At 56.5% G+C, this 27,109-nt stretch overlaps 2 protein-coding genes across 2 annotated transcripts in view; both read left to right on the top strand.

The window, feature by feature from the left end:
- Nucleotides 1-3,074, top strand: LOC122366082 (transcription initiation factor TFIID subunit 13-like). Its single transcript, XM_043337889.1, has 2 exons — nt 1-129; nt 2,259-3,074. Exon 2 carries the CDS (start codon nt 2,269-2,271, stop codon nt 2,692-2,694), a length of 426 nt encoding a protein of 141 aa, XP_043193824.1. The 5' UTR covers nt 1-129; nt 2,259-2,268; the 3' UTR covers nt 2,695-3,074.
- Nucleotides 3,075-3,836: 762 nt separating this feature from the next.
- LOC122366072 (adenomatous polyposis coli protein 2-like) overlaps nt 3,837-27,109 on the top strand; it is a 44,965-nt gene continuing 21,692 nt past the window's right edge. Inside the window, exons 1-7 of the mRNA XM_043337855.1 lie at nt 3,837-4,031; nt 17,610-17,697; nt 18,649-18,754; nt 19,450-19,632; nt 21,411-21,632; nt 23,495-23,758; nt 26,121-26,292. Of these exons, the coding sequence (XP_043193790.1) occupies nt 3,992-4,031; nt 17,610-17,697; nt 18,649-18,754; nt 19,450-19,632; nt 21,411-21,632; nt 23,495-23,758; nt 26,121-26,292 (1,075 nt within the window). The 5' untranslated portion in view covers nt 3,837-3,991. The remainder of the gene's footprint in view (nt 4,032-17,609; nt 17,698-18,648; nt 18,755-19,449; nt 19,633-21,410; nt 21,633-23,494; nt 23,759-26,120; nt 26,293-27,109) is intronic.

Raw genomic sequence — 27,109 nt, 5'->3', positions numbered from 1 at the left:
ATTTACCCAAGATTCTTACAAATATTTACCAGCCAAATGCTGCAAGATATATGGCTAGGTCAAGGTACTGAGAGATGTATTTGAACCAAATTTGATCCATTTACACCACAGGAGTATTCGGCAACAAAGGTATGTAATAGCATTCATCTATTTATTTCTATGCTGCTTAGGTTGAGGTGCATCTTGATCTTGCCATCCATTACACATCAACATGATCATGATTCATGGCTTAGGCATTTCTTATCCATGATCCTCAATAAGATCATGGATTAATAGGTACTTAATACATGGATTAATACAATGCACTGCTTCATCCATGACCTAATGATGAGACATATAACACTCTGATCCGGGATGTGTCTTATAGGTATAGGTATAGGTATACCTGTTAGGTTATATAAATATTGCGGGCCAATAAGCCGATCGCATCTTCAACACTTGAAAGCTAAGACTACGAAGATATAGCCTGGAGAACACTAAATTTTATAGGTGCCAAACCTTCCGCTAAAACCCGCGAGACCTGTACCTTTTGAAGTCTGCCAGCAGGACACCCTCAAGATTGATTCTTTTAAAGGCAATCGCTCACTTTCATGAAATTAGTTTTTTGCAATGATTTTATAATTCTTTCTGCTAAAAATGATCAGCAAAGAAAGTAAAACCTAGCTTATTAAAAATAATATTTTCTATATTTTAATATAGGAAGAACTATTCAGTTTTAAAAGAGGGAAATGACCCCTGCAAGGCACACATTCCTCAGCAAGGTGCCTTTTTTTGGGACAAGACAAAGAGAAATGGAATATCTTTGCCTAGGGTGATCGCTGGGCCGTAAAAGCTCCTGATTTGTGCTTGTCTCAGCTCAAGGAGAGCTGCCGGGGAGAGCTGTGGGTTACCTCCCCGGCGCTCCAGGCGGGCGGCCCGCCCCCACCCGCGCCGTCCCGCGTACCGTGATCATCACGCGTGGACGGCGCCCCGGCGCGGCGGTCGGCCGGCCGAACGGGAGGTCAGCCCATCGTATAGGCGGGCCCCTCGCCCGGCCGGCCAGCCGACCGGCCCCGCTGCTTGGGACCGGTCTCGGGTTGGCCCGATGGGTGGGTGGGGACAACATGTCAGTCAATGGACCAATCTGTTTGCGTACTATTTTGGTTAAAAACGGTTAAAATATTTTATTGAAATTATTATGAAAAACGGTTAGAAGGTTTGGTAATAACTGTTAAAACGGTTCTTGAGTTATGCGCCGGTTTTTCGAAAATTATTGAAAAAGGCCAAATTTGACATTTGATGACCTTTGACCTTTGACCTGACCTAAAAAATGACCGAAGCGTCTTCTTCATTATTTTTGCGCTCTTTCGAATGTTGCTTGCCGCATGTCGCTACGTGGCCTATGAGCCGAGTTAGAAGGGGGCGTTGCCGTTAACCCTCGCCCATGTTCGTGTTTTGCCAGCCGCGAACGTATAAGGGGGGGGGGGGGTCCGTTGGACCCCTCTTGCCGTTTGGCCCCTGATTGAGGTAGAGCTTCGCGAAAAAAAAAACAGCTTGTTACCCGTGACGAGAGGAAGCCGATGATACCCAATTTTAAGGTCCTAGGTCATTGGTTGACCTTCCAGGTCAGATCAAACACCCAAAAATGGAGTCTTTTGGGAAACATGTAAAACTCGAAAAAGTGAACCGAGGTCATCAAAGGTCAATGACCTGACCTGACCTTCAGGCGACCTTGACACCCACCCATAATGCTTGGGACCAACATCATATCACATGTTTGAACGCTTGGAACCACGAAAAGACTGCAAACGCGCTGCTAATGCGAGCCGACATACGCCGAATCGCGATATCTGCCAAACAAGAAGGTCAAAGGTCATTTGGGTCAGGGTCATAAAATTTTCAGGGTAGGTGTAAAATTGATTAACGCCAGGGTACTGAAAGTCTCGTCACGATCGTCCGCTTTTTTACGCGAGTTATTCGCGAAAAAAAAAACAAGGGAGGGGCACGTTCGACTTCCTACGAGTATACGGGCGAGGGTTAAAATGCCCCCCCCCCCCCCCCCCCAGAACGACACGGAAAACTCAGCCCACCAGCACGGCGCGGGTTAAGCTTATTGCATTCATTTTCTCTCTCTCTCTCTCTCTCTCTCTCTCTCTCTCTCTCTCTCTCTCTCTCTCTCTCTCTCTCTCTCTCTCTCTCTCTCTCTCTCTCTCTCTCTCTCTCTCTCTCCTCCCTTCCCCACTCCTTCGCCCCTCTGATACCACTCTCCCTCTCACCACAGTGTCGCAGATGGCCTCCTCCACGCCACCCACCCCGACCACCACTGCCGCCGCCGCCGCCCCCGCTGCCGCCCCCGCTGCCGATGAGGACCAGTTTGATGACGAGGAGGACGCCAGTCAGCTGGCCGGCGGCTCCGGGCGCCGGCGACTCTTCAGCAAGGAGCTGCGCTGCATGATGTACGGCTTCGGCGACGACCGGAACCCGTACACGGAGAGTGTCGACCTGCTGGAGGACCTGGTGATCGAGTTCATCACGCAGATGACGCAGCGCGCCATGGAGGTGGGGCGCAACGGACGCGTCCAGGTCGAGGACATCATGTACCTTGTGCGCAAGGACCCGCGCAAGTACGCCCGCGTGCGCGACCTGCTCTCCATGAACGAGGAGCTCAAGAAGGCGAGAAAGGCGTTCGACGAGGTGAAGTACGCGGCCACCTGAGCGGAAGGCGAGGCGAGGGGAGAGGGACTGGGGAGGTTTTCTGGACAGTGGTGTCGCGCGAGCGATGCTGTGTAGTATGCGGTATTCGGTGTGCCGTGCGGTGTCTGCTGCTGAACGTTGAAGGTAGGCACTGGTGCGTTGGGTTTTGGTTTGAATTGACGTTCTCGTAACGTGTTATTGTGAGTCAGTGTCTTATGCGAGCACCACGTTTCACGTTGTATGCAAAGGGCAGTGGTGTTTAATCGTCATCGAAGATCATCATGCATCGTCACTGAGTTGATGAAGTGTGCACTGCTCAAAGCATCTCAGTCTCATCGTATTAGCTATGTAATAAATCATCGTTATTGTTTCGAGTAGAAAATACATTGTCATTTAACTCTGTCACAAAATGCGGTATTTATTCCTTTGTATCCTAGTGAACCAAATGTTCTTTTTTTTTGTATTTTTCATCAGCTTTGATCATGCACGCGCGATTTTCAGCTCAGTTGGCTCAAAGGTGTAATGCATCACATAAAACTTGTCGGTACCTTCAGCCTCTCATACGTTGGAATCCCCATAGGATTTAATTTGCAATCTTAGTGTCTTTGTCAGTGTGCCGAGAACCGAGGTGTTTTTTTTTTATTTTTAGGGGGTGGGGACACTGTCGGTCTGGAATGCGACTGCGAACTGACCATTCCTATCCACTGATCGTCTCGGTCCGTCCCTGTGCTCCCAGCCGACCGGCCTGGCTCCGGCGCCTCTCCTGCTCCTGAGACCGGCTCCGGCGGCCAGCCGGGGCGTTCCCGTGAGTGGCTGGCCGGCTGGTCCCCTGCCAGACTGCAGAACGCCGCCGGCTGCCCCCGTCCGGCCTCCAGATCACGGCCGATGATCGTGACCGCGATGAGGTCAGTGCTCAAACGGGTATTCTGGTCTGGCTCACCGCCTTTCCCGCCCCTCTCCCCCACCCCTCTGTCTGATGTCTCCCCGCTGCCCCGCCCCTCCCCTGACACCTCTCCCGCTGCCCCGCCCCTGCCGGCCGCTCCCCCACGTGCCGTCGTCAGTCGGGCGGCGTCCGTCGTCAGCGGCGGGCCGCGCTAGCACGTGGCACGTGGCGGCGCGCCGGCCGGCCGGTCGGGGTGGCTCGTTTGCGGCGGCGGCGCGGCGCGTCAGTGCGGGTCGCGCCGCGGCGCGGTGGGCCGGTCAGTGCGGGGCCGCGCTGGTGTCGGTCCGGTATTGATCCCGCCCTGTCTGCGGCCGGCCGGCTCTCTCCAGTCTCCGCCCCGCGCCGGAGGAGGTGCGGCCACCCGGACACACCGAGATGGACGGCCCCGCCCCGCCGCCGGCCGCCGGTACTGCAGGTCAGTTCCACCCCGACCCGACCCCGGTTGGTGACTGGGGTATCGCCCCCGTCAAGTATTGACCTTCACGTTCCAGACCCATTCTCTCTCCCGTCGATTGTTTACCGTCTATCCTGGAGATAGGAGTAAGTGGCCACTTAACTGGAGCTATCCGTGTTTGTCTCCGTCTGCAGCGTGCTGTGTTTACCAACCAGGATTCGCATGTCGTGTTAACTTATCCTCCGCGGCAGTCTGCACGGCACTGGTTTTATCCTCGGCTCTCGTCTGAGACTCTCCACACTCCGTTGAGTCTGGTTCCTCCGCCTTCACTGTGACCCAGTTCGCTACCTTCCCGGCGCTGTTGGCTGTTTTTAGTCGCCTCGACGGCCGGTTGTCCGCCGTTTTTACCTGCCTCCCATCGGGTCCGTCCCGCCCCCCGTCCCGTCCCCTCCAGTATGGGACTGTGATCGCGTCGCTGCGCCTCGGTCTGCGTCGACAGCCGACACCGGTCTCTGCGCCGCCACCGGAGCCGGGCGGGTGTCGGCGGTAGTCGGTACCGCGCCCAGCGCTGTTTGTTGTGTCAGCCGACACTGGCCGGAGAGCGCCGCAGACCGGCGGGTCGGCGGCTGGGGTCGACACTGGGCCCGTCTGGGTCGGCACTGGGTCGCCGCGCCGGCCGGCTGGCTCGTTTTGGTCTGTTTACATAAAGACTCGGCCGGGATGGTGCACAGAGCCGTCTGTGCCGCCGATTTCAGATGAATTCTGAGTCACGCGGTAAGCTCAGGCTTATCGGGACGACTGATGCCCCTGTGTGATGCAATTTAGCACCGGGTGCGGCCATTTGATCCAATTTCCGCGCTAATTGAGTTCAATTTGCGCGGTCATGACCTTAAGTCCCGGTGGTGTCGGCGTGTGGCTCGAAATGTGTAATTATTAGTTTATGTGGCCCTTCCGGTCGGAGACGAGGAGAATCGTCCCAAATTCTGGTCTACCATCAATGTTTCTCAGTTCTTGACCTCACTTCCAATGGGAATGATGGTCGCCGGATGTGACCCGAGCTGTCAAGGCTTTTTGAAAGCAGACGGATTTTGAAAGCCGCTTTCTCGGGACGTGAGTGGCGCGACTAGTGAACCGTTTCATTGGCATGCCCGATGCCGCCTTTCTGAGGGTATGGTGGCGACGAAGTGGTTTCTTTTTCCACTTGCTCACGAAGTCATGTGTCGTGTCAACTTTTTGCTTGGTCACCGAGTTGGCGGCTGTGAAACCCAGAAAGGTTATGATGATTTGCACATTTTGAACGCGAGATGTGTCAGATGAATGTAGTGCCAAATTAGCAGCTCTGCCAACCATATCCACTAACAGCTGCTATATTCACGCTACATTTATTAACCCACGCTGCGAGCTCGACACTAATTAAACAATAAACATAAGCGGGGCAGACTAAACGGCATGTCTAACTCTCGAGGCTTACTCAGAAGCCTTTTATTTGATAAATGCGTCACCGTTAATCCAGCTTGGCGCACCTCCTACGAGCCTCCCGGCAGGCTGATGTGAGCGGAAACGGGACGCCCACAGCCAGGCGCCACACCAGATGCTGAACCTGTCCTCTACACGGCTCTCGGGCAGACTCTGCGTCTGCTGAGAGACAGCTTTTCCCATATCAACGCAGAATCAACGTTTTCTTAGGCGACCTTTGCGACTTATCTGTCCCTTCTTCTGAATTGATCTGGCCGAAATGCGTCTCTCAGTTCGACTGACGTCGGGTGTGACCTCTGCCGACCTGCGGCTGCCAGCATTTGGTCCGGTGTCCGTTTTTTACCGTCAGTCCGTCTCTCCGCCCGCCTCCCCCTGCCCCGTGTGGCCGGACCGGCAGTGGCTCGTCAGTGGGAGCTCCGTTGTTTGGCCTCGGCGGAGCGGCATGAGTCAGCAGGGCTGAGGGGCCGCGGCCCGCGGCCACGAGCGCCGTCCATAAACTCACGCATCCCCTGGGGAACCGTCTGCGGGATTAGCTGCAGGGTTTAGCGGGTCAGTAGTGCTTGCTGGATAACTAGGTATTTGTCGGTGGATGCTTTCTTTAGTTTAACGGTATTTGGACGTTGGGATCTACTGAGATCTACTGACAGAATATGAAGAGCGTCGGCGAACGGTGGAGCGGCCGACGGACGATAAAGGGTGCCTCTGCTGCTACTCCTGCGGAGCTGCTCTGCCGTTCAGAGGCGCCGGTGGATTTGCAGTAACGAGGCGACAGCTGACGTTAACTGTGGCTGGAGAAGTTATAACGCAGACCGGCTAGGCAGCACTCGTGCCTGCCTAGTTTCCTTCCTTTGGTAACGTCATCTGTGGCAGCAACTGTACTTTTATCGCCGGCTTGTTTTATTCGTCGGATGCATCATATGATCCCATCATTTTAAGAGGAAAAATGTCCCGTCGCGAAGGTGAATCTCTGGTAACGGGACATAATTGTGTGTAGGAAAATACCAACATGCATCTAACGACTGCGAGTCACTGTGACTCATTCAGCATTTTGTTACATATAAACTATACAAGTAATGTGGTCTGGTTCCCACTGGTCGTCCCGGTCTCGCCGGACGTTCCTTTCTATATCGGGCGCGTCTCCGACCCTCGCTGCGCGCCGTCCACGCCCTGTGGTGGCTCTGCTCCGGTATGGTCTGGTACCCGCTGCTGTGATGAGTCAGTCTCTGTGCCGGCTCCTCCGCTGCCCGCGCTGCCATATGCCACGGGCCCGTCTGACACGGGTGCACCGCGACTGCACCACCCAGTGAGTCGCTGAGTCGTTACTCAGGAAGTCTGGCGATGTCGGGGGTAGCAGGACGGCCGAGCGGCAGGAGAGGAGCTGTCGGCACGCCGCCTGGCGAGATTCACGGCCAAACTTCTCCCACAGACGGTTCGTGCTGCACAAAGGAGCGGGATAATCGAGAGACCCGGTACCGCCGCAGGGTAGGGAGGCCGCCTGACAGCGACTCATCCTAATCCTATTTTTTCTAGAGTCGACCTGCAAGTAGCCGGTGTCTGCAATTTCTGCATCACTGATGGAGCTGCTGTATTTCTGTAATCCTGATGAAGCTTTCCACAATTCGTCAAAAAAATCAGTTAGCCATCAATGCTTGCAGCAGCACGGTCTACGTTCTCATGCCCTTACACATTTCTGAACTGTTACCGTGTCTGATGCAAGCGTGCGTTACGATTGGTACTCTGTGAAAGACGGCATGGCTAATTGAATAGGTTATCACTCTGTGTTGAATGTTTTAATCTCGATGTCCTGTTTCTTTGTGGTTATTACGGGAATGACTTGATGACACAAGTAGGGGAAAATGGTGCATTTACGTTTTACCGCTGGGGCATTCCACGATAGATCGTACCAGGCCCGTCACCCTCATCTCTCAGATTGTAATGAAAATCGGTCCTAGGGGTAATCATAGGCCCCAAAGACGCCTGGCAAAATATCAGACTTCTCAGATCAAAACTTTTTGAGTTATATTGCATTACATTTTTTTTAACATCGGTATGTAACGGTGAGTTTGATGGCCTATAACTCAAGAACGGGTTAAGCAACCAACAAAAAGTAAACAACACTAAGCTTGCGATGAATCAAAAATTAATATTACTATTTAAAAATTCCAAAGAAAAAATTTCATTGTTGAGCAACAACCTTAATCTTTTTTCATTTGCCTCTAATGACTTTTGGGACCAAAATTTTTCACATTTTTATTTTTTCAAAATAATCTTCATGTCATTGCAAATCGACATGCAAAAAATTAGAAAGGTGTTCTTTCTAGAACTTCCTCATTTTCCCGCAAACAAAATGGGTTTCGGAGGGGTTGATACGACCCCAGCACGCCGTTTCGCTTCTAATAGAGCTAGAGCCTCGCGGAAAAAAACGAGCGTGTGTGTCGTTACAAGTCGAAGCGATTGGTACCCGATTTTAAGGTCTCAGGTTAACCGGTAGCGTCTGAGGTCAGGTCACGTGACTGAAGTTACGGGTTCGGTTTTTAGTAAATAACTTCGCAAAAAATGGCCGCAGAGCCGCGATTTTGGCATCATTGTGTTCGCCTAGCTCAGGTGCATCGAATGGTATACTTTTTGCTAGGGTGAGGTCAACTTAAGTAGTTGACCTCGGGTCAAGGTCAGGTCAGAGCCCCTCAGGTCACGAAGCTGGGCAAAGGGTATCATATGGCATATCATTCGATTAGGAAGGTCTTCCCGAGTCCATTGGTGGTTTCCCGACTCTCTAGCTCCATTTGATCGGGAGTTATTGACGAAAAACTCGTACGACCCTAGTGACGTCATAAATGACGTCACGCAAGGTTAACAATGCAAAAGTAAAGCATTGGACTTTGCAAGGAGTGCATGAAATCACGATACCATGTACGTAGGATAGTTTTAGATCATTCTCGGCGCCAAAATAACAGTTTTATATTTCCCCATTGATTTATAACAGTGATGTCACGTGACCGACCTGACCTCATGTAACCTTGAAAAATTCCCAGATATACAAGTTGTGAGACCTCTGGAGGACACCATGTATGCGTCCTGTAACTTTCATCTCGGACACCTATGGTCATTGGCGTCCAAAACAATGTCAGAACCAAACAGCCTTTTTCACCCTCGCGCTTATAGGAAAGAGGGTTGAATGAACCCTCTTTTCACTTTTTTTCAGATGACTCAGACTTGAATTGAAATTTCAGTAGCCCGTGATGTCACTAGGCAGCTTTACCACGCCATTTGTAAGCTCCCCTCCCGAAATCACTATTCGAAACCGTTATCGTGACGTAAAATAAATACATTTATAGAAAGAACACCTTCCTAATTTTTTGCATACTTCTTAACAATGAGCCAAATATTTTTTTAAAGAAATAAAAATTCAAAAAAATTTGGTCCCAAAGTCCAAAAAATACAAATGAAAGCAAACTCGATATGTCATATATCAAAAAAAGCGTATTTTTCGAAATTTCAAAAATACATATTAATCTCTGTTTCATTGTAAGTTCAATGTTATATAACATTTGGCATTTGAATAATCCGTCTTAGAGTTACAGCCCGCCAAACTTAGCGCTGCAAAGCAATATCCAAAAAATGTTATACACCATAACTCAAAAAATACTTATCTGATAAGCCTGAAATTGTTACAGGTGGATTCAGAGCCCCTGATTACCCCTGAGACCAATTCTCGACAAATTCCGAGAGATGAGGGTGTCAAATTGGAAAAAAGTGGTACGATCTATCGTGGAATGCCCCCGCTATATGTGGTATTGTTTGGCGACCGTTGGCCATCATAACGGCGTTATCTATAGTAGGTACTTAACCGTGTTTGATTGTTATCGACATCACCAAATAATAGTGATTTCATTGCTAACAGTCACTTATTTTAGTCATAGATAGCATGAATCATGTTATCTATGTTTGAGCACATTAAGGCATCCTTACGCCAAATCTTTAAAATCGGGGATGAAACAATTAAGGAATGGACCACCCACACATTCACGGTCCAAGACAATTTATAAACATGGAATGCTCGGCTGAACAATTGGAAGAGGATGTGTCAGAACGGGAGCTCTTCCACTGGCTACCGGCCAGTATTTCGGTTTGTTTGTCGGCTGCCCTTTAAACAAACCACCTGTTAACCGAGACCACGTCACCCGGGCTGAGAGCATTGATGCGGTGAGACTGTGGGCGTGGGTGATCAGGTGGACCTGGGCCTTCCCAGGTTGTGGGTGTGGTCTCCTCCAGATTGGGCGCGTGTCCAGGCTATGGATTTATCTCTGACCAAGTGTTCAAGCTGTGAACCGAGTTGTGCTGAATGGAAAATGAAGTCTTCGGTTATTAAGCCACTATGAATAAGTTGGTATGTCATTTCTGTGAGGCTACTCCTCTTTGATTTATTGTATCATCATACCGTTGTTTGCTCTGAATTCCGACCAGACACCTCCAACCTTCAGTCGATGATAGCTGCAGTGGAATACATATTCCCGTTTGGCAGCGGCGGGCAGCTGTTCTATTTACCAGCCGCTCCGCTGAGGGCGCTCCGTAAAGGGCAGGGGTCGGAGCGGCGCAGTTGTTCGTCCCGCTGGGGGCGCTCCGTATAGGGCAGGGGTCGGAGCGGCGCAGTTGTTCGTCCCGCTGAGGGCGCCCCGTACAGGGCAGGGGTCGGAGCGGCGCAGTTGTTCGTCCCGCTGGGGGCGCTCCGTATAGGGCAGGGGTCGGAGCGGCGCAGTTGTTCGTCCCGCTGAGGGCGCCCCGTACAGGGCAGGGGTCGGAGCGGCGCAGCTGTTCGCCCCGCTGAGGGCGCTCCGTAGAGGGCAGGGGTCGGAGCGGCACAGTTGTTCGTCCCGCTGAGGGCGCTCCGTAAAGGGCAGGGGTCGGAGCGGCACAGTTGTTCGTCCCGCTGAGGGCGCTCCTTAAAGGGCAGGGGTCGGAGCGGCACAGTTGTTCGTCCCGCTGAGGGCGCTCCTTAAAGGGCAGGGGTCGGAGCGGCGCAGTTGTTCGTCCCGCTGAGGGCGCTCCGTAAAGGGCAGGGGTCGGAGCGGCGCAGTTGTTCGTCCCGCTGAGGGCGCTCCGTAGAGGGCAGGGGTCGGAGCGGCACAGTTGTTCGTCCCGCTGAGGGCGCTCCGTAGAGGGCAGGGGTCGGAGCGGCACAGTTGTTCGTCCCGCTGAGGGCGCTCCGTAGAGGGCAGGGGTCGGAGCGGCACAGTTGTTCGTCCCGCTGAGGGCGCTCCGTATAGGGCAGGGGTCGGAGCGGCACAGTTGTTCGTCCCGCTGAGGGCGCCCCGTAGAGGGCAGGGGTCGGAGCGGCACAGTTGTTCGTCCCGCTGAGGGCGCTCCGTAAAGGGCAGGGGTCGGAGCGGCGCCACACCGAGCCGGGCGGCCGAATAACGGTGACGCTCCATATACCGCGCGCAGGGAGATCGAGAGGCGGGCTCGGCGGGTCCATATGCCGCACAGAGACAGACGCGGCTCTCCCGGTGGCGGTGATAGACCGCACACCGCAGACGACACAGGTGCCTTCCTGGTCGGCCCGCGCGGAGTGACTTCTCCAGAGTAACTTCCGGTCTTTATGACTTCTCCAGGGCTCGGGAGGGAGACGAGAGAGCGATAGAGCGAGCGAGAGAGAGAGAGAGAGAGAGAGAGAGAGAGAGAGAGAGAGAGAGAGAGAGAGAGAGAGAGAGAGAGAGAGAGAGAGAGAGAGAGAGATCCCGACGGCTGTGGTCGGGCCCGTACCTTATGAGGAGCGGTGCCGGCTGCCCCTGGATGACTCTCAGTTGCCCCGTTTGGTGTGGGCCGAGAGAGAAATGGGCGTCCTCCGGGAGACGTGGGCGTAGCTGGAGAGGAAAGGGGAAAGTGTGCTGTTTATGTCCCTCACAATGCACCTGGAATAGTGGGCTGGTAGATGGTGTCGATGCATTGTGGGTGATTCTGCAGACCGTTTGTGTGATGCTGCTGATGAGAATTACACACAAACGACGGTGGTCGGTGAATATTAATGAAAATGTGCTTGTAATGAAAGTAGCACCTCTTACAAGGTCTCTGAACTGGCCGTCAGAGGTTTGAGGCCATTATCGCGGAGTCGAGGTTTCCGAGCGCCGAGACCGTCACATTCTGTCCCTAGATGTCGCTAGTGGTAGACGCCTGAAGTTATGCTGCGCCGCTCGACACGCGTAGTTTGTATTTCTGTCCCTAGGTGGCAGCAGGGGTAGGCGCCTGAAACTATGCTGCGCCGCTCGACACGCGAAGTTCGTATTTCTGTCCCTAGGTGGCAGCAGGGGTAGGCGCCTGAAACTATGCTGCGCCGTTCGACACGCGAAGTTCGTATTTCTGTCCCTAGGTGGCAGCAGGGGTAGGCGCCTGAAGTTATACTGTACCGCAAGGCAGGCGGCTGACATATCGGCCCCTGTCGCCATTACTGCGGAGAGGATTCACCGTAGCTGTCATTTATGGAGCGAGCTGTCTCACTGAGCCTTGTTATTAGCGCACCGACATTCTTGCTCCGACATCCACTCTAGCTGGGATAATCAGCTGATGACTGTCGGTCCGAGTGTCCGTCTCCGTCGGATTCCGTCCGACATTAGCACCGCTGACACCCGGCTGAGCCGTCCGCCGTACCTGCCCCACCAGACGCGGAGGAGCCGCCATTCCGCCCCGTTTGGCGGCCGTCTCCCGGTGTTCAGGTCGATACAGAGGCGAGACATTTCCCCTGGGGCAGTCCCCGCCGACCGACCTCGTCCCGGTGGCGGGTTACGGCCGGTCTCTCCGCGGCCGCTCTATCAGACTAGTTCACAGGCGCTACATGGCGCTGCCGCTCGAAACCGGTCCCGCTTCGGCTATTTCATCGTGCTATCTCGTTCTTCATTCTCTGTCTCTCTCTCTCTCTCTCTCTCTGTCTCTCTCTCTCTCTCTCTCTCTCTCTCTCTCTCTCTCTCTCTCTCTCTCTCTCTCTCTCTCTCTCTCTCTCTCTCTCTCTCTCTCTCTCTCTCTCTCTCTCTCTCTCTCTCTCTCTTTCTCTTTCTCTTTCTCTTTCTCTTTCTCTTTCTCTTTCTCTCTCTCTCTGTCTCTCTCTGTCTCTCTCCCTCTCCTTTCCCTATCCTCTCCCTCTCCCTCTATCTCTCCCTTTCTGCTCTCTCTCTCTTTCTCTCTCTCTCTCTCTCTCTCTCTCTCTCTCTCTCTCTCTCTCTCTCTCTCTCTCTCTCTCTCTCTCTCTCTCTCTCAAACTTCTATCGCGCCGTTGTTGGTCAGTTCTAACCGTTTTGATTTCTCTTGTTGTACGGCTCGTCTCCTGACTATGTAAATGTATAGTGTATACCTTTGGTGTTCGGTTCGGTGCAGACTGCGGACAGCCAAATTTCGTTGCAGTCTCAGACACTGGGAGTCGGTCTCTGTCTGCACTCTGGGCCAGCCCGTGAACCGATCGATAGTGGATCTGGGCCGGAGCCAGTCCCGGCCGTCTGGCCATGGCCGGTCCTCCGGAGACCGGCGCGGTGGGCCACTGCCAGACCGGCACGGTGGTAAATGGTCGAGTCGAGTGGGGAGGCACTCAGCAACTGGTTGGCACTTATCATCGTTTGGGTTTTTGCTGTTAGGCCTTTTTACCGTATGTCATCAGAAAAAAAAATAGGCGAGATTGAATGTGAATTGAGCTGCGTCAGTTGTGTTTGATTGTTGGGAAGACGTTGGACATCAGTTATTCACGACTATTCACTGCTCGTTGACCGTAGTGTGCCCTCCATCCGCCCCGGCTGAGGCCCGATCATCTGTGTATACAGCCGGTCTGCACAGCCCGCGGTCGTGTATTCCGCAGTCACATCCGTGTCGTGTCGAGAGGCGTTTCCTGTCTGCGGCAGCTGCGGCGGCTCTGTATACTGACTGGCGGTGAGGTGCTTGACGGCCACAGTACGGAAGATCACGGGTAGAGTTACCCGCTGACGAGTGTCGCTCCACCGTCGCTCGGCGGGCTCGGCGCCAGGACCACCGCGTGTCGCTGTGTGCCATCAGGGGGACAGCTCTATCACCGCCTCTCTATAAGGCGTACCGCCTCGTCCCGAGGGCCGGACGGTGCCCTCAGTTGATACTCAGTGCAGCGCTATCGGTCGGCGAGGCCTGCGTTTCGTCTCTGACTGCGGAGCGGTCCGGGTAGGCGCCGCCGCTTTATCTCTGGCCAGACGCGGCTACCGCGCCGAGCACTCAGCCGCATTGGTTTCACACAGGCGGCCACTTAGCTGATTGATGTGTTCAGCCGTGGGAGGTGAGAGAGGGGCTCCAGATGCCGAGGGACAGAGCCGGCGGGCGGCGGCAGTGACAGAGACCCAGAGCGCAGACGGGTCAGCGATCAAGGCGGGCATGAATATGGATGACCGTTTTAATGTACGTATGAACGGTGGCGGACTGTCGGCGGCCGGGCAGAGGATTGCTATTTTGAACCGAGTTCGGCGCTCGCCCAAACCATGCAGACTATGCTAATTGGCTGCCGTTCTGTTCAGAAATGGCTTCTGGCATTTGACGAGCTGGCTAATGGCCTGCCACTGTTACCCTTTCCGCTGACTGGCTCCGCTCCCAGTCAAGCTGAGCGTTGGCTAAATTTGAGCCGCCACTCCGACCCCTTTCATCCTATCGCCCCCTCATTCAGGCTGAATGCTTGATGCATCGCCCTCTTCAGACGTGTCCCGTCAGCAGTTACGTATACTTCGATAGCATTCGGGAGTTGACGGACGGTTCCACTGGAGTGCCCTCCCCGGGGTCTGGTCTGCTGGCCTCGTCCCGCGGGCCGGGTGACCTCTGACCCGGTCGGCGCCGGCGGCGGTGTGATCAGCTGCCGCTCGCCGCAATCGATGGAGGCTGCCCCCCCCCCCCCCCCTCCGACGTCTGGGCCGCGGGCTGTCGGGCCGACGAGACAGACAGACCGGTCCGCTCCTTTGTCGTGGAGAGCTGGGCTGAACTTTTAACTGGCTTCTCCGTCAACTGAGAGCAGTTTTAAAGCTTATTTGCCATCGAAGCAGTTGTGTCGTCCCACTTAGATTCATCGTCGAGTGTTTCAGGGGAGTGCCACGCCCGACATCCATTGGAAAGACGGTGGCCTCTTGAGACCCTTGTAACGCATTATAATGACTGCAGGGCTGCCCTTGGTCCTCCGTCCCCCGCTTGATTGTCCGTTGTTTTCCCCTCATGACATGGCTCACTCCCATCCCTGAGGGGGCTCGTCTGTTCCGGCTCCCTAAGGGCCGTCGGTCTCGCCCGTCGGCTCCCTGCCGGTCCCGGGCTCTGGGATCGATCAGCGCGTGGGAGCGCGTGGCGGCCGCGCGGCGCCGCCCCGTCGGCGCGCTGTCTGCTGTCCGAGCCGGGCTGGGCCGCGCGGCGCAGCGGTACAGTCCCGCCGTGTGCGCCGGCCGGGACGGCAGAGCGGTTAGGTGGGTGGCGCTGAGCGGTGGGGAGGTGGCGCAGAGCGGTGGGGAGGTGCGCGGGCTGCCGAGAGGGGAGCCGGGCCGCGTGGTCGGCGACGCGCTAGTGTGGGCAGTGCACAGCTGCAGAGCGCGGTGAGCAAGTGCTAGGGTGAGTCGGCTGCAGCGGCACGTGCAGTGTGCTGTGTATCGGTCTGCATCGTGTCCCGGTGTTTGGTGAATCAACTGCTACTGTACTTACCCCGACCTGCAGTCGGTGTTTGTGGATCGGTCACCGGTGTTTGTGTGGAACAGTCTCCGGTGTTTGCGGACCGGCCGGTGACCAGCGCGGGCGGCTCGGAGCGGACACGTGAGAGTCGGCCCGGTGGGAAGCCGGCCAGCCGCCGGTGGTGGACCGTGACGCTGCCGGCGCCAGTCGTGACGCCATCTCGTGACGGCCGACCGTGACCCCGAGCCGTCACGGACGCGGCAGCCGGCTGAGTACGCGCCAGGCCCGTGACGGGAGCGGGCGGCGGTGCCAGGGTCCGGCCCGGTGCCAGGGCGCCCCTGTCGGCGGTCCGGCGGTCAGTCGGCAGTGTGCGCGGCCGTGACACAGGCGGCTCTGACTCACGGCGGCAGCTCCGTGCGGCGGCCCGGCCGGCGTGTCGTGCATGCCGGCGTCAGTAGCGGTCTGAGCGGCAGGTGGGGAGGTGCGCGCCGCGGCGCTGCTCGACTGTGGTCACGGGTCCAGCGGTCAGCTGCGGTGGTGGGCCGCCGCTGGTCCACCGGTCCCTGTCGGTGGTCCATTGGTCCCCGTCGGCGGTCCATTGGTCCCTGTCGGTGGTCCACTGGTCCCTGCCGGTGGTCCGCCCGGCGCCGGACCGGCGGCCCCGATCGATCGGCAGTGCCGGCCGCGCGCGCTGCCATCCCGGCGCGGCAGACACGCCCGAGACGCGGCGGCGGCGCCGGCTGTGTCCCCGCAGTGTTCCCAGTTACGGGACCCGTCTGTGAGTGTGCTGAGCGCTCAGTGCCGTACCGCGGTGTGTCGGCGCCCAGCTGAGGACCAGATGCGCCGCCGCCGAGCACCGAGTGACGTCTCCGCTGAGTGATCTGCTGAGCTCACGGTGAGTGATGGCGTCTCTGTAGCGCTCGCTGTGGGTCTTCTCACCGGTACCGCTGCAGCTGAGAGGGCCGTGCACGCCGGGCGCTGTCAGCTGGGCTCGGTACGGCCCGGCGCGGCGCGCGGCGGCCGGTCGGACCGTATGGCCGGGATCGATCGCCGGTTAGCGTTGCGGCGCCGGCGGCCGTTCGCCGGTGGTCAGGAGGCGCAGCTGTGCTCAGTGCCGGTGGCCAGCTGCCCCTTTGGCCGCCGCTGAGACAGGCTGTGTGAGCAGACTGTGGGTGATTCATTAGCCGGCTACAGTCATCTGTGGTGAATTACGCCCGCCCACCGCGGTCAGAGGTGCCGTGTCCGTTCATGCGTCTATCGGTGTGTTTGCTTCTCCCTGGAATGATGACGCCATCAGGTGCTATCGCCAGGCTATGACGCTGCTGCAAATTGGCCCAAACGCCCCGCTATGTGATAGGGAGGAAGTGATTGTCTGATTTCCGCATGGTCTGGTGTGGAACTGGGAAAACGATTTTCCTGGTGGGAGGTTCCCACGGCACCATCGGCGCCGGCCATCTATAGCCGTTTCACCGTTTGTCTCTATCGCCGGCCGTCGGTATATCAGCGCTAAATGCAGCCGGCTCGGTCGGGCGGAGCGGCTGTCCCGGCTGTCCCAGCCGCTGATGGAGCGTTTAACCGGTCTGGGTTTACACAATGTTTCACCGTGATGGCTGGATGCTTGCAGTGCTGCCGACTGCGTCCTCTGGTGCTCGTCCGTTGTCGCTGTGAGACCGAGCTGGCTCCCTCTCCGCACGTGCGAATACAGACTCTGTGCGAGACGTCTTCGCAGACGATCTTCGCAGCGAACCGGGCGGCCGCTCCTGCGGCCCCAGCTGATATGATAGCAGGCCGTTTTTGCTCCGCCGCACCGCTGCGGTGCGATAATCCTCACCGGCTGATGACGGGCGATTCCTGTCATTATATCCTGATGGAAAAGCTGTCCGACTGCAATCGTGCCTGGTGCCGAGTCATGGTGTTTGCATGGGGCTGGAATTGGGCCTTGCCGTCTCATCTAAGCTATACTGTCGACTCGTCTCGTCACCATGAGTGGGGGAGGGGAGGCAAGTCACCAATGTATTGCGCGTCTTCATCCTGTTGTCTGTGCTGTTGTTTACTTGCATGTGTACGTAATTTAGTATCGGTATCGTTGCCTTCAAGTCCTCCTCCGTCTCCATTCCTCTGCAGCGTCAGTTACTCCGCTCTGTCGGTCCTGTGACCTCTGTCTGACCGGTCAGCCTGTGTCCATCTAACTGCTATTTGCCGTCCTCCTCTTCCTCGACTCTCAGCTCGGCACCGGTACCCGCCGACCGTCTCCGCTAGTCCCGATTGTGGGACCGCTACCCAGCGGCTGTGTGACTACCGTGGGACCGTGTGGGACCGCCGTTTACCGTCTGTGTCTGTTACAGACGGTTCGGAGCGGCTCTGCTCTGTGACTGTCCATGTGATAGTCTATTTGACCGCCGTGTGTGTCTGTTATAGACGGCTCGGAGCGGTTCTGCTGTGTGACTGTATGTGATCGTCTATTTGACCGCCGTGTGTCTGTTACAGACGGCTCGGAGCGGCGCCGGCGGCGGGCGGACCGCGCCTCTCGCCGAGCCGCCGTCCTCCGCCGGATCGCGGAGCTGGAGCGCACCCAGTGAGTACCTACTGAGTAGCCCTTAAACACACCATTGCGGAGCTTTGAGTGGGTTACAGGCTGGAGAGGGAGATAAGTCATCGGATCGCGGAGCTGGAGCGCACCCAGTGAGTAGCTCGGGGAGGCCATTGCGGAGTTTGGGATAGTAACTGCAGCTCTGGCGAGGGTTGGGTCACATTAGTTCGTGATTGTATGTTGATTGTTGCCACTGCCTGCCGTCTTTAAGCTTTGTCGTGTGTAAACCTGAGAATCGCCGGGTTACAATAGGGTCACGGCTGCAGCCCTGACGTGACGCTGTTTTAGGCAGCAGACCCCGCCCACCGCCCTCGCCTCACGAGTTCGCCTGCCCGCCCCTTGGGTCAGCTCGATTAAAGACCTTTCGTGAAGGGCTGTCCCGGTGCCTCAGTCACGGTCTGATAGCGTTGACCGTGCTCGATCGGGTCAGTTTCGCTCCGACCGTGTCCGTGAGACGTTCACTGTGAGCTGCTCTCTCATTCTGTGACGGACTGAGCCGTGACGGGTGTTACCTGTCCGGTGAAACTGACCAGGCGACTCGTGACATGGGGGTCAGGACCTGTGAGGGACGGGCCGCGCCCAGCTGGGGCGAGACGTGGCATTGGTTTATCTACCACCAGCTCTGTGCCATAGAATGTGACACTGAATGCGATGAGATCTAACGCTCTACATTATGCAGCGCCGGGTAGGATTGTCGGAAACGGTCGGAGGGTGCTCTATATAAGGCTTGCGCAATCACAGATTCACAGCTACAAATCGCCCCTGAATTCCACGGGGCTAATCCCTCTGACGATCGCACCTGGCACCTGAATCGTTAGCATAAGCTGCTTGTAGCGGCTCCCTGAGCCGCGCGGGTCAGCCCGGTACCGTCTGCCGTGCGGGGCTCTGCGGTCCGGCAGTGAGGACGGAGTGTCACTGAGCTGTGTGCTGTTCCAGGCAGACCCAGGCGCAGCCCGCAGTGACGGAGGACGAGGAGAAGCGCTGGCTCTACAGTCAGATAGAGGCGCTGCAGAGGCGACTGCAGCACCTGGAACACGGACCGGTAGGTACCCGCGGCGGACGAGTCGCCACCGGCGTACACCGGCCGCGAAACTTGATAGTCTCTCTGATTGATGGCTGCCAATCCATTAGTGCACAGATAATGACACGGAGTTTATACTTAGCCAGCCGGTAATGATCCTGTTCACAAATGAGCCGGTGGTTCTGCCAGCAGTTTTATAGTTTATTACGATCCGAGCGGCCTCTGATGGAATCATTACTCCGTTATAATCGCGAATGGACCGGCCGAATCACCGTGGTAAGGGACAGGATGTAATTAGATAGTTAACGGTGAGCCGGCACACGCTACACGTGAATTGTGTTCGTGCCATGCCACAAACTCGCGTTCACGTCACTCGGTCGCCCACACTCGCCCAGTGCCCACGCCCCCCCCCCCCCCCTGATGCACGCGCTGCGCACGCCCGTCACGTGAAAGTTAGGCTTTTTCGTGGCCTGACGCGGGCTTTCCATTATGCGGTGTAATCAGCGACATTAATCGCCGGGCCGCTCTCGGCCGACGGACGGCCTGCGAGGCGACCTGTGACCTTGCATTGTGGTGCTCTGGCCTCTGAGGGACACGGCGGTGCCATTGTGACGTCGTTTCCGGCGGTACCCGGCACGGAGCAGTGTGATAGGTGCCGGTTCTGTCGCCAGCTCTGTCGCTGTCTCTGACTCCTCGATTCTTTGTCACGTCCGCAGTCACCGGCTGACGCTGCCTCCGCCTGCGCTGCTCCGCCGACCGCCGGTACAGACTCCTGTCCTGGTCCCGGCACCGCCCCAGCCGCCGGCAGCGACCCGCTATGTACCGCGGCGGCGCCGCAGGAGACGACGGCTGACATCGGCCCCGAGCTGAGCCGACTGAGACGCGAAATGGACGACATGGTGAGAGCCGGGCGGGGGCTGTGGGGATGGAAACTCACCCCAGGGTAGGTGGGCTGGGGACTTCACTGGTTAGTCGCGGGTCTGACCGGGGACAGCGGCGGCATGACATGGTGATGGGTCACCCCATACCATTGGTGAGTGTCTGGCTGTGGGGCTTTAGTGGTAGGTCACGGGTCACTGTGGACCCGGACCACTGCGCCGGTCAAACTGAGCGCTGCGGTCGGTGGTGGCGGTCCATCAGCTGAGCAAACACCTGTCGACCGCCGCCGCTCCGGTCCCGGACTAATGACAAGTGTACACACTGTGTGATCCGACCACCAGTCAATGTCCTCACTGTGACCCGACCCGACCACCAGTTAATGCCCACTCCACAGACTGGAACTGGGCCCGCCTATTGTGTATCCACACTTCATACTGACAGCGGGACTATGTTGGTTTATAGTGAGGCGGATCCGGCATTGTGGACTGTTTTGCTCTAGGTCGCTCCATCTCTCGGCGCGCTCTGGCCCACTCTATCTTTCCTGTCGTATTGTTCAACCATACCCCTCCCCATCTCCGTCCCCAGCACTGTCGCCGCCGCTGCTCAGTGTTTGTGCCCAGGTCTGTCAGTGGGGAGGGGTTTGCGGTCGGCGGTTGCCATTGTGCAGAGGATGCGTTGAACCCGGCGGTTTGTCGGTCTGTGGCGAGGTTGGAGGTTGAACGGTGGCGGCTGGCAGACTGAAATGGCAGCAGTTTAAAGGGACCCTCCCACCTTCAAAAAAGTTAATGAATTGGCATGAAATTGATGTCACTCGGTTCAGAAAGAGCAAAAACGAATATCTACCAAATTTCATCGAAAAATATTCACCGGTTTTCAAGATATTAGACTTTTACTTTTGTTTACTTTTTGGGATCTCCGCTGTTCCTAGCGACTTTATTTGAAAGTGCGGCATTTGTTGCGCGCAAAGCAGCATATACCACCACGTGCTACAAAACGTTTTAGTCAAACATTTAACGGACGTTCGAAAGCCTGATGACGTCATCAGATTCCCGTAATGGTTAAGAGATAGGGACCAAGCTGGTCCCACCCTGCAAGTAAAGGGAAGAAATTTCTTGAACACCATAAAGCTGCGGGGGTTGCGACCAGGATAAATGGTGGTTTCTGAGCCTGGCCGCAAACTTGGCTATCTCAACTCAAAACTAATGTTAAGGTGGGAGGGTCCCTTTAAACACCGCAGCTGATGACATGCTTAATTATCGCTCCGCAAACGACAGGTGTGTCTGCAATTAGATACGCGCCGCTTATGGAACGGAATGCCGCCTTTTATTCATGACCGTTTTTCGTCACTGCTTTCTTATGGTACTTGCAAGGCGGCATTAGGCATTCGTAGAAGGCAGTGCTTTGTATCAAGGAAAGGGTCTGGTGATGTCTTTCGTCTAAGTTTTTAATGACTTCTCTTGTTACATTGTTCCACCATTCTTTGTAGCACCAGCAACAGGTGTTCTGGCTTTTTGCGTGGCAGCTATTTTTGTTTGCAGGATCGCTCCGCCTCAAAGCATCCAGTTGTGTTTCGGTCGTTTCCGTTTGTGTGCTTGTGATGTCAGCGATGCCACTTTACTCGGTGTTGATGGTGAATTGAACATTTTTCATACTTAGTTTGGCATTCAGGTAACTTTGTAAGCTAACGACACTACTCCGCTGTTGTATGGTTGTGTTGTATACTGATCAGTCCCCCCTCCCCGTTCGCTAACAGTCCTCCCACCCCGTTCTCTGACCAGTCCTCCCCGTTCGTTCACAGTCCTCCTCCTCTTCCTCCGACTCGGAGGAGGAGGGCGCTGCGCCGCGCGGCGCGCCGGCCGGCCGCAGTCTGCAGGAGGCGGCGCCCCGGCGAGGTCGGCGCCGCGGACCGCTGCGGGGCGTCGACGAGCTCGACTGGGCAGACAGTCCGCTGTGGCACAGCGGGCCGCCGTCCATCGGCGCCAGAGACCTCGGGCCACTCAGCGGCAGGATGGAGCATCGGGTAAGGGACGGAGAGAGAACGGGACGTGGGATCTCGGACCAGGGAAGGGAGTGAGGGAGGGGCGCAGGGAGGGGAGTGAGGGAAGGTCTAGGAGGCAAGATGTTTAGAGTCTATAGTCGACGCCTGTCCTTGTATTTGGCGATCCGAAATGCCAACTGAGTTCAAAGGCCTCCTTAGAACCGATACTTGGAACTGAAGACGGCGTCAAACGGTTATCGATTGACCAAAGTTCTCACTCTGAACTTTTACGAAACATAAATTTGGACTGCGATCTAAATCGCGGCCATAAATCACTGCTAACGGTGGTTATAAACTGTCCCGGAACAGCACCTCTCCATCCCGCCCCACCGTTCCCAGTCCTGAACCCAGGGCCGTTCGAGGCGCCGCTCTGGGTGTCTGCCATCCCCGGCCCACTGCCGCCCCGCCCGGGCACAGCTGACCCCGCAGACGCCCGAGGCGGCCCTGACCGTCTGGGTCAGTGTCACATCTGACGTCACAGGGCGATGACGGACGGCGGCGGACTCCCCAAACCCAGACAGTGCGCCCGGCGGCCCACCCCGCGAACCCGTCTATTTATGGCCAGCTCGGGAGATTGGCCGGCGACAAACGAGATAGGCTCGCTATGTCATGCATTTCTACAGCTGACAACGCTCCCAAGATCCCGGCAATTCAGCTGAAATGAGATGTTTTGAAATGGCTGACGATTTCGTGCTGTCACAATGGCCGAGTTGCTGGAATGGGAACCGGAACGGCATGGCTCTCACTCTGTTCAGACACAAATTCTGTAACTGAGTCGTTTGATCTGGCATGCCCTTGCGAGTTGAGACGCAAAATCAAGGGCACCGTAACATTCATAATAGTGAATTCAATGCATTTACGAAAGTATTTCACCATAGTTCTGCTGATGGTGACTTTCTCGTCTGCTGAGATGAAAGTTCTACGGGTTCATGTATTTTCATCATAATTGTCTTAGGTCTTGCGCTATTGAAAAGCTCCACCGAAGACAGCATTGAATCGTTTTTAATCGCCGGCCGTTTTACGCAGGCCGTGTCCGTCTCTGTGCACTGCTGTCAGTCTCGGTCCATTTGCTCAGCGTGTGAGCTCGGTTCACGGTCCGGTTCGCTCACTATCGTGCCTGTTCCCCCCAGCCCTGACCCGCTACACATCGTGTCCGTTTCTATCCTAGCGTGACATTACCGAGGCTCACCACCTCTGTCTTCCGCCCACGCCGTGAGAGACGCCTTTCTTACGGAGGGGGGCAGCGCATCTCTCATGTTCTTCCATCCAGCTCAGAGCTTTACGGAGACACAGCTCCCAAGCCTAGGGGAGCCAGCCCTCGCTCCTCGCCAGCTTGAAGGAGTTATACCCCCTTATCTCTCCCATTATTTTACCCTGTCCAAACTCGTTTGAGGCCCCTCTCCCTGCGTCCCACGTCAGCTCTGTCTGGAAGCTTCTCTTCGCACCTCTCCCCTCCCCTCCCGACTATCAACACCCGCCACCTGTCGCTCTCATCGCCGTCTGTATCTCCAAATATCCCCCACCACAGCCCTCCCCGCCGGCGCCGCCCGTCGTCCCCTGCTCGCTCTGACGCCCCTCTGTGCCGCCCAGTCTGTCGGTCCGCGGCCTCCGTCCGTTCTAACACCCCTCTCTGCACCCCCCAGTCATCTGTGGGCCCGCTGCCGCCGTCCCCTGCTCGCTCTGACGCCCCTCTGTACCGTCTGTTCAAACACCTCTCGCTGTGCCTCCCAGTCGTCTGTGGGCCTGCTGCCGTCGTCCCCTGCTCGCTCTGACGCCCCTCTGTGCCGCCCAGTCTGTCGGTCCGCGGCCTCCGTCCGTTCTAACACCCCTCTCTGCACCCCCAGTCGTCTGTGGGCCCGCTGCCGCCGTCTCCGCTGCGTCTGTCGGCCGGCGGCGGCGAGGTCTCGGAGCCGGTCTCGCTGTCGCTGCTGCACCTGCTCCACTCGGCTGACGGCCAGACCATGACCAGCGCGCTGCTCACCATGTCGTCGAGCGCCGAGAGCTGCGCGGCGCTGCGCCAGTCGGGTGGCCTGCCGCTGGTCGTGCGGCTCATACACGCCACAGAGACCAGCCCGCCGGCGGGCACACGACCCCGGCCCGACCGACAGGTGAGGAGAGGGGACAACAGCAGACCAGACCAGACCAGACCAGAGCAGACCAGACCAGATTCGACCAGCCTCTGGCGTCTGCAGCGGCCGGGGACTGCCGGCCGATAAAACGAGATAAAACCATAGTGCACCCGCCCCTCCTATAAAGCGGGACGGGTCTGGGCTAAAATCGACGGGAGATGAGATCGGCCCGGAAAGGTCAGCGCGATAAAAAAAAATAAACCATCGATAATCAATCGCGAAAATCTTGAGTTCACATCAAGAAGAGCAGAATGGAAAATAATCGCCCATCTTTCATAAACTAGTCTAAATATCGGACGTTCTTTGGGACCTACCCCGTACACCGATGATGAGGCCATATATCCGCAGCAGCTCCATTCCCCTGCTGTGATGAGCTGTCTGCGCCGACCCCGGGTAGGATGTATGGCGTCATGCAGACAGAGGGCGGTCCGATGTGTGGGCGGGCGGTGCAGCCGTGTCCCCAGCAGGGACGCCATATGGCCACACCGCCGGCCATGTCCGTCCAATATGCAGTGCGGCGCGATATTGGGTGGGCGCGCTGGGCGGGTTATGGGAACCGTGGGAGATTACGGAGGTGGGAGAAGGAAGGAGAGAGTGAGAGAGGCGACTGAAGAGGGAAGTGGGGATATTACGAAATGAAGAGTCGACCACCGTTGCCGGCAGTTGATAGAACAGCTGTGGACCGCTCTGTTCTTGCCGTTGTGTTCTTCATGGCCGTGCATACCTATCCATATGTGCAGGTGACTGAGTGGTGGTGTGGCACTGCCCGTGTATGTACTTATCGACACCTGTGTAATAACACTAAGGGATCGTCATAGCAGCGGAACGAACGGCACACTCACGGTCGATATCCGCCAAAAGTGAACAGGAGGTTAACTTCTGGGGCCGCAGCTAAAAACTCAAACGGCGCAATGTGGGTTCCTGGTTGTTCTTATTTTTGCAGAGCTGAAATGGACGTTCTCCATGCAGGCGTACACCAACAATGATATGACGCCTTATAGACCCTTCGTTATCCAAAGCGCGACCAGGGCCCGTGAAACGAGAGGACTGGATGTGTCAGCCGGCTCCCCGCCGAGCCACACCGCCGGGGTCGTATCGACACGAGGCCGAGTGAGCACTAATGAAGTCTGAAATTGCCGAGTGTCGGACCAGATTAATGCCGCTGCCGGCTGCCAACCTCACCGGCAACACGTATAAACAGAGCTGCCAACGCAGCCTAATGTATGGGAACACCGAGGGAGCGCGGTTGGTGGCAGCACTTCAAGGCGCCTTTGATGAAAGGCTGGCATTTCATCGTCGATAATCAAACCATGTTTTTTATGCTGTCATCACAGGCTTCTGCTAATAACCAATAATTACACATAAAACGCGTAAGATGTTTGTGAACCCGGTTTGGTGCGTTGTAGAGTAAACATTGAAAATAGGCGTGTGTTCACGCGTGTCAAACAGACTTAAATACAACTCTCATAACATGTCCGTGACGCTGGCACCCTTTATCCGGGCTGACGGATATTACCGACATTGACACCTGGACTTGACGGGACTGTAACAGCTCTGTCAGCTGCAGCACCGGAGCTGTCTGTCAGCCTGTGTGAACAAGCCTTTACCCCACACAGCGCCGTCCGTTTGCAGCGTGTCACTGCCTCCGGGAGATAAAGGCCGCTTCACGTCCATTTGGTGCGCGTGTCTGCTGCGATACGACAGCTGTTTGGTTCGTGACATACGGTCGTCGTGTGACCGAGCCCCTCGTCGGCGTGGTTTACCGCTGCGTTACCGAGCGCTGGGTGACGTGGTCTGACATAACGCAGACGGCTGACTGCAGTATGCCACAGACGACTGACGGCCAGCTGCACGCACTGCCCGGCTGACGTGTGCCGAGTTACGGCTCCCTCCCTCGTCACTCAGTGCTGCTCATGAGTCACCGGGCGCTGACTGTCCCCCGCCACACGGCCACACGGCCCGGTGTGTTTGTGTAACGCGGCGTCTGCCAGTCTCCGGGTGACGCGTGATCGCGTGTGGCGTGAGGGGGCAGTGATGATATAATGGTAAGGATATAACAGGGGTGATATAAGTCCATCCAGGGGCCGGGCGGCTGAGCCGATAACATAGCAACAGTGACATGTTGACAGTGACATGTTGACGTTATTTCCCTAGGTCGGCATTTGCTCCATAATCCATATTTCCCCGTGTCGTCATGCTTGAGCATTGGTTACACGACGGTTGGCGTCGTTTTTCGTTCCTCCCTTTCCCTTCCCCGCTGAAGACTCACTCATCATCCCTCCCCTCCCGGCCTCCTCCCTGGGCCCCCGCCGCTGACACCCCGTGTCTCTCCGCACGACAGGTGCGCTCGTCGGCGTCGCACGCGCTGCACAACCTGGTGCACTCGCAGTGTGACGACAAGCGGACGCGCCGGGAGGCGCGCGTGCTCCGCCTGCTCGAGCAGCTGCGCGAGTTTACGGAGAGCCTGTGGCAGCGGATGGACGAACAGGGCGGCACCGGCATGATCATGGAAGGTAGGTAGGTGGGAGGGCGGGTCACTGGCGGTCTCCTGAAGGACGGTGAGGTCACAAGGGAGGTGCTGAGGTCACTGGAGGAGCTAGGGAGAGACTTTGGATCGTCTCCAGAATATCCATGGCTGTTGTGGCAGCCGGCAGGCTGATAGTGCGAGGCCCCCTGGGTGTTTTCATAAGAGATTTCAGATAAGGATATCGAGCGCTATTGACTAAGGGACGTGTTGACCTTTTGCGGTTGTTTTTGTGAAGCGGTAGACCTCTGCATAAAAAACACTGGATGTTTGCGCTGGCGCTTATTGATATTTGCACGCTACTTTCTGTGCATAATATTATTTAGAGGGTTTACCTCGGCAGTCGGCATGCAGTATTTTTCATTCTGTTACCCGTATTTACAGCGAATTTCACCAGAGGGCTGTTCACGGGCCCTGTGTGCGGTCGGACCGCACACAGCCTCCAAGCTCCGCCCACTGCGTCCCTACGTCAGCCTTCCGTCACCGCACACAGCGATCGCTGTGGCCGGTCGGGACTGGCCACAGCGGACCGTCCACCGCACGCAGCCGTGACGTCAGAGCCGCCTACCCATCCCCTACCCCCACGCCTGCTGGACGCTCCGCACACACCGCACGCAGCAGTGTGCGGTGCCCGTGAACACCCCTCAGCTTGATATTCACCCGAAAGTCATGCTCCGCGTCCCCTGACTGAGTCTGCCCTCCTACTCTCCAGACTCTCTGGACCACCACCCGGTGCCGACTGTGGTGGCCCTGATGACCCCCCCCCCCTCTGATCCCCCTCTGACCCCTCCCCTCCCCTCCCCGTC

The sequence above is a fragment of the Amphibalanus amphitrite genome, unplaced genomic scaffold (assembly GCF_019059575.1).
Source record: "Amphibalanus amphitrite isolate SeventyFive unplaced genomic scaffold, NRLGWU_Aamphi_draft 000783F_arrow, whole genome shotgun sequence".
In the NCBI taxonomy this organism is placed as follows: Eukaryota; Metazoa; Arthropoda; class Thecostraca; order Balanomorpha; family Balanidae; genus Amphibalanus; species Amphibalanus amphitrite.
The sequence above is the reverse complement of the archived record's forward strand: the minus strand, read 5'-3'. Positions and strand labels throughout refer to the sequence as shown.

Bases quoted from the DNA above. Each gene is read 5' to 3' on its own strand.
- LOC122366082 (XM_043337889.1), top strand. From the start codon at position 2,269: ATGGCCTCCTCCACGCCACCCACCCCGACCACCACTGCCGCCGCCGCC.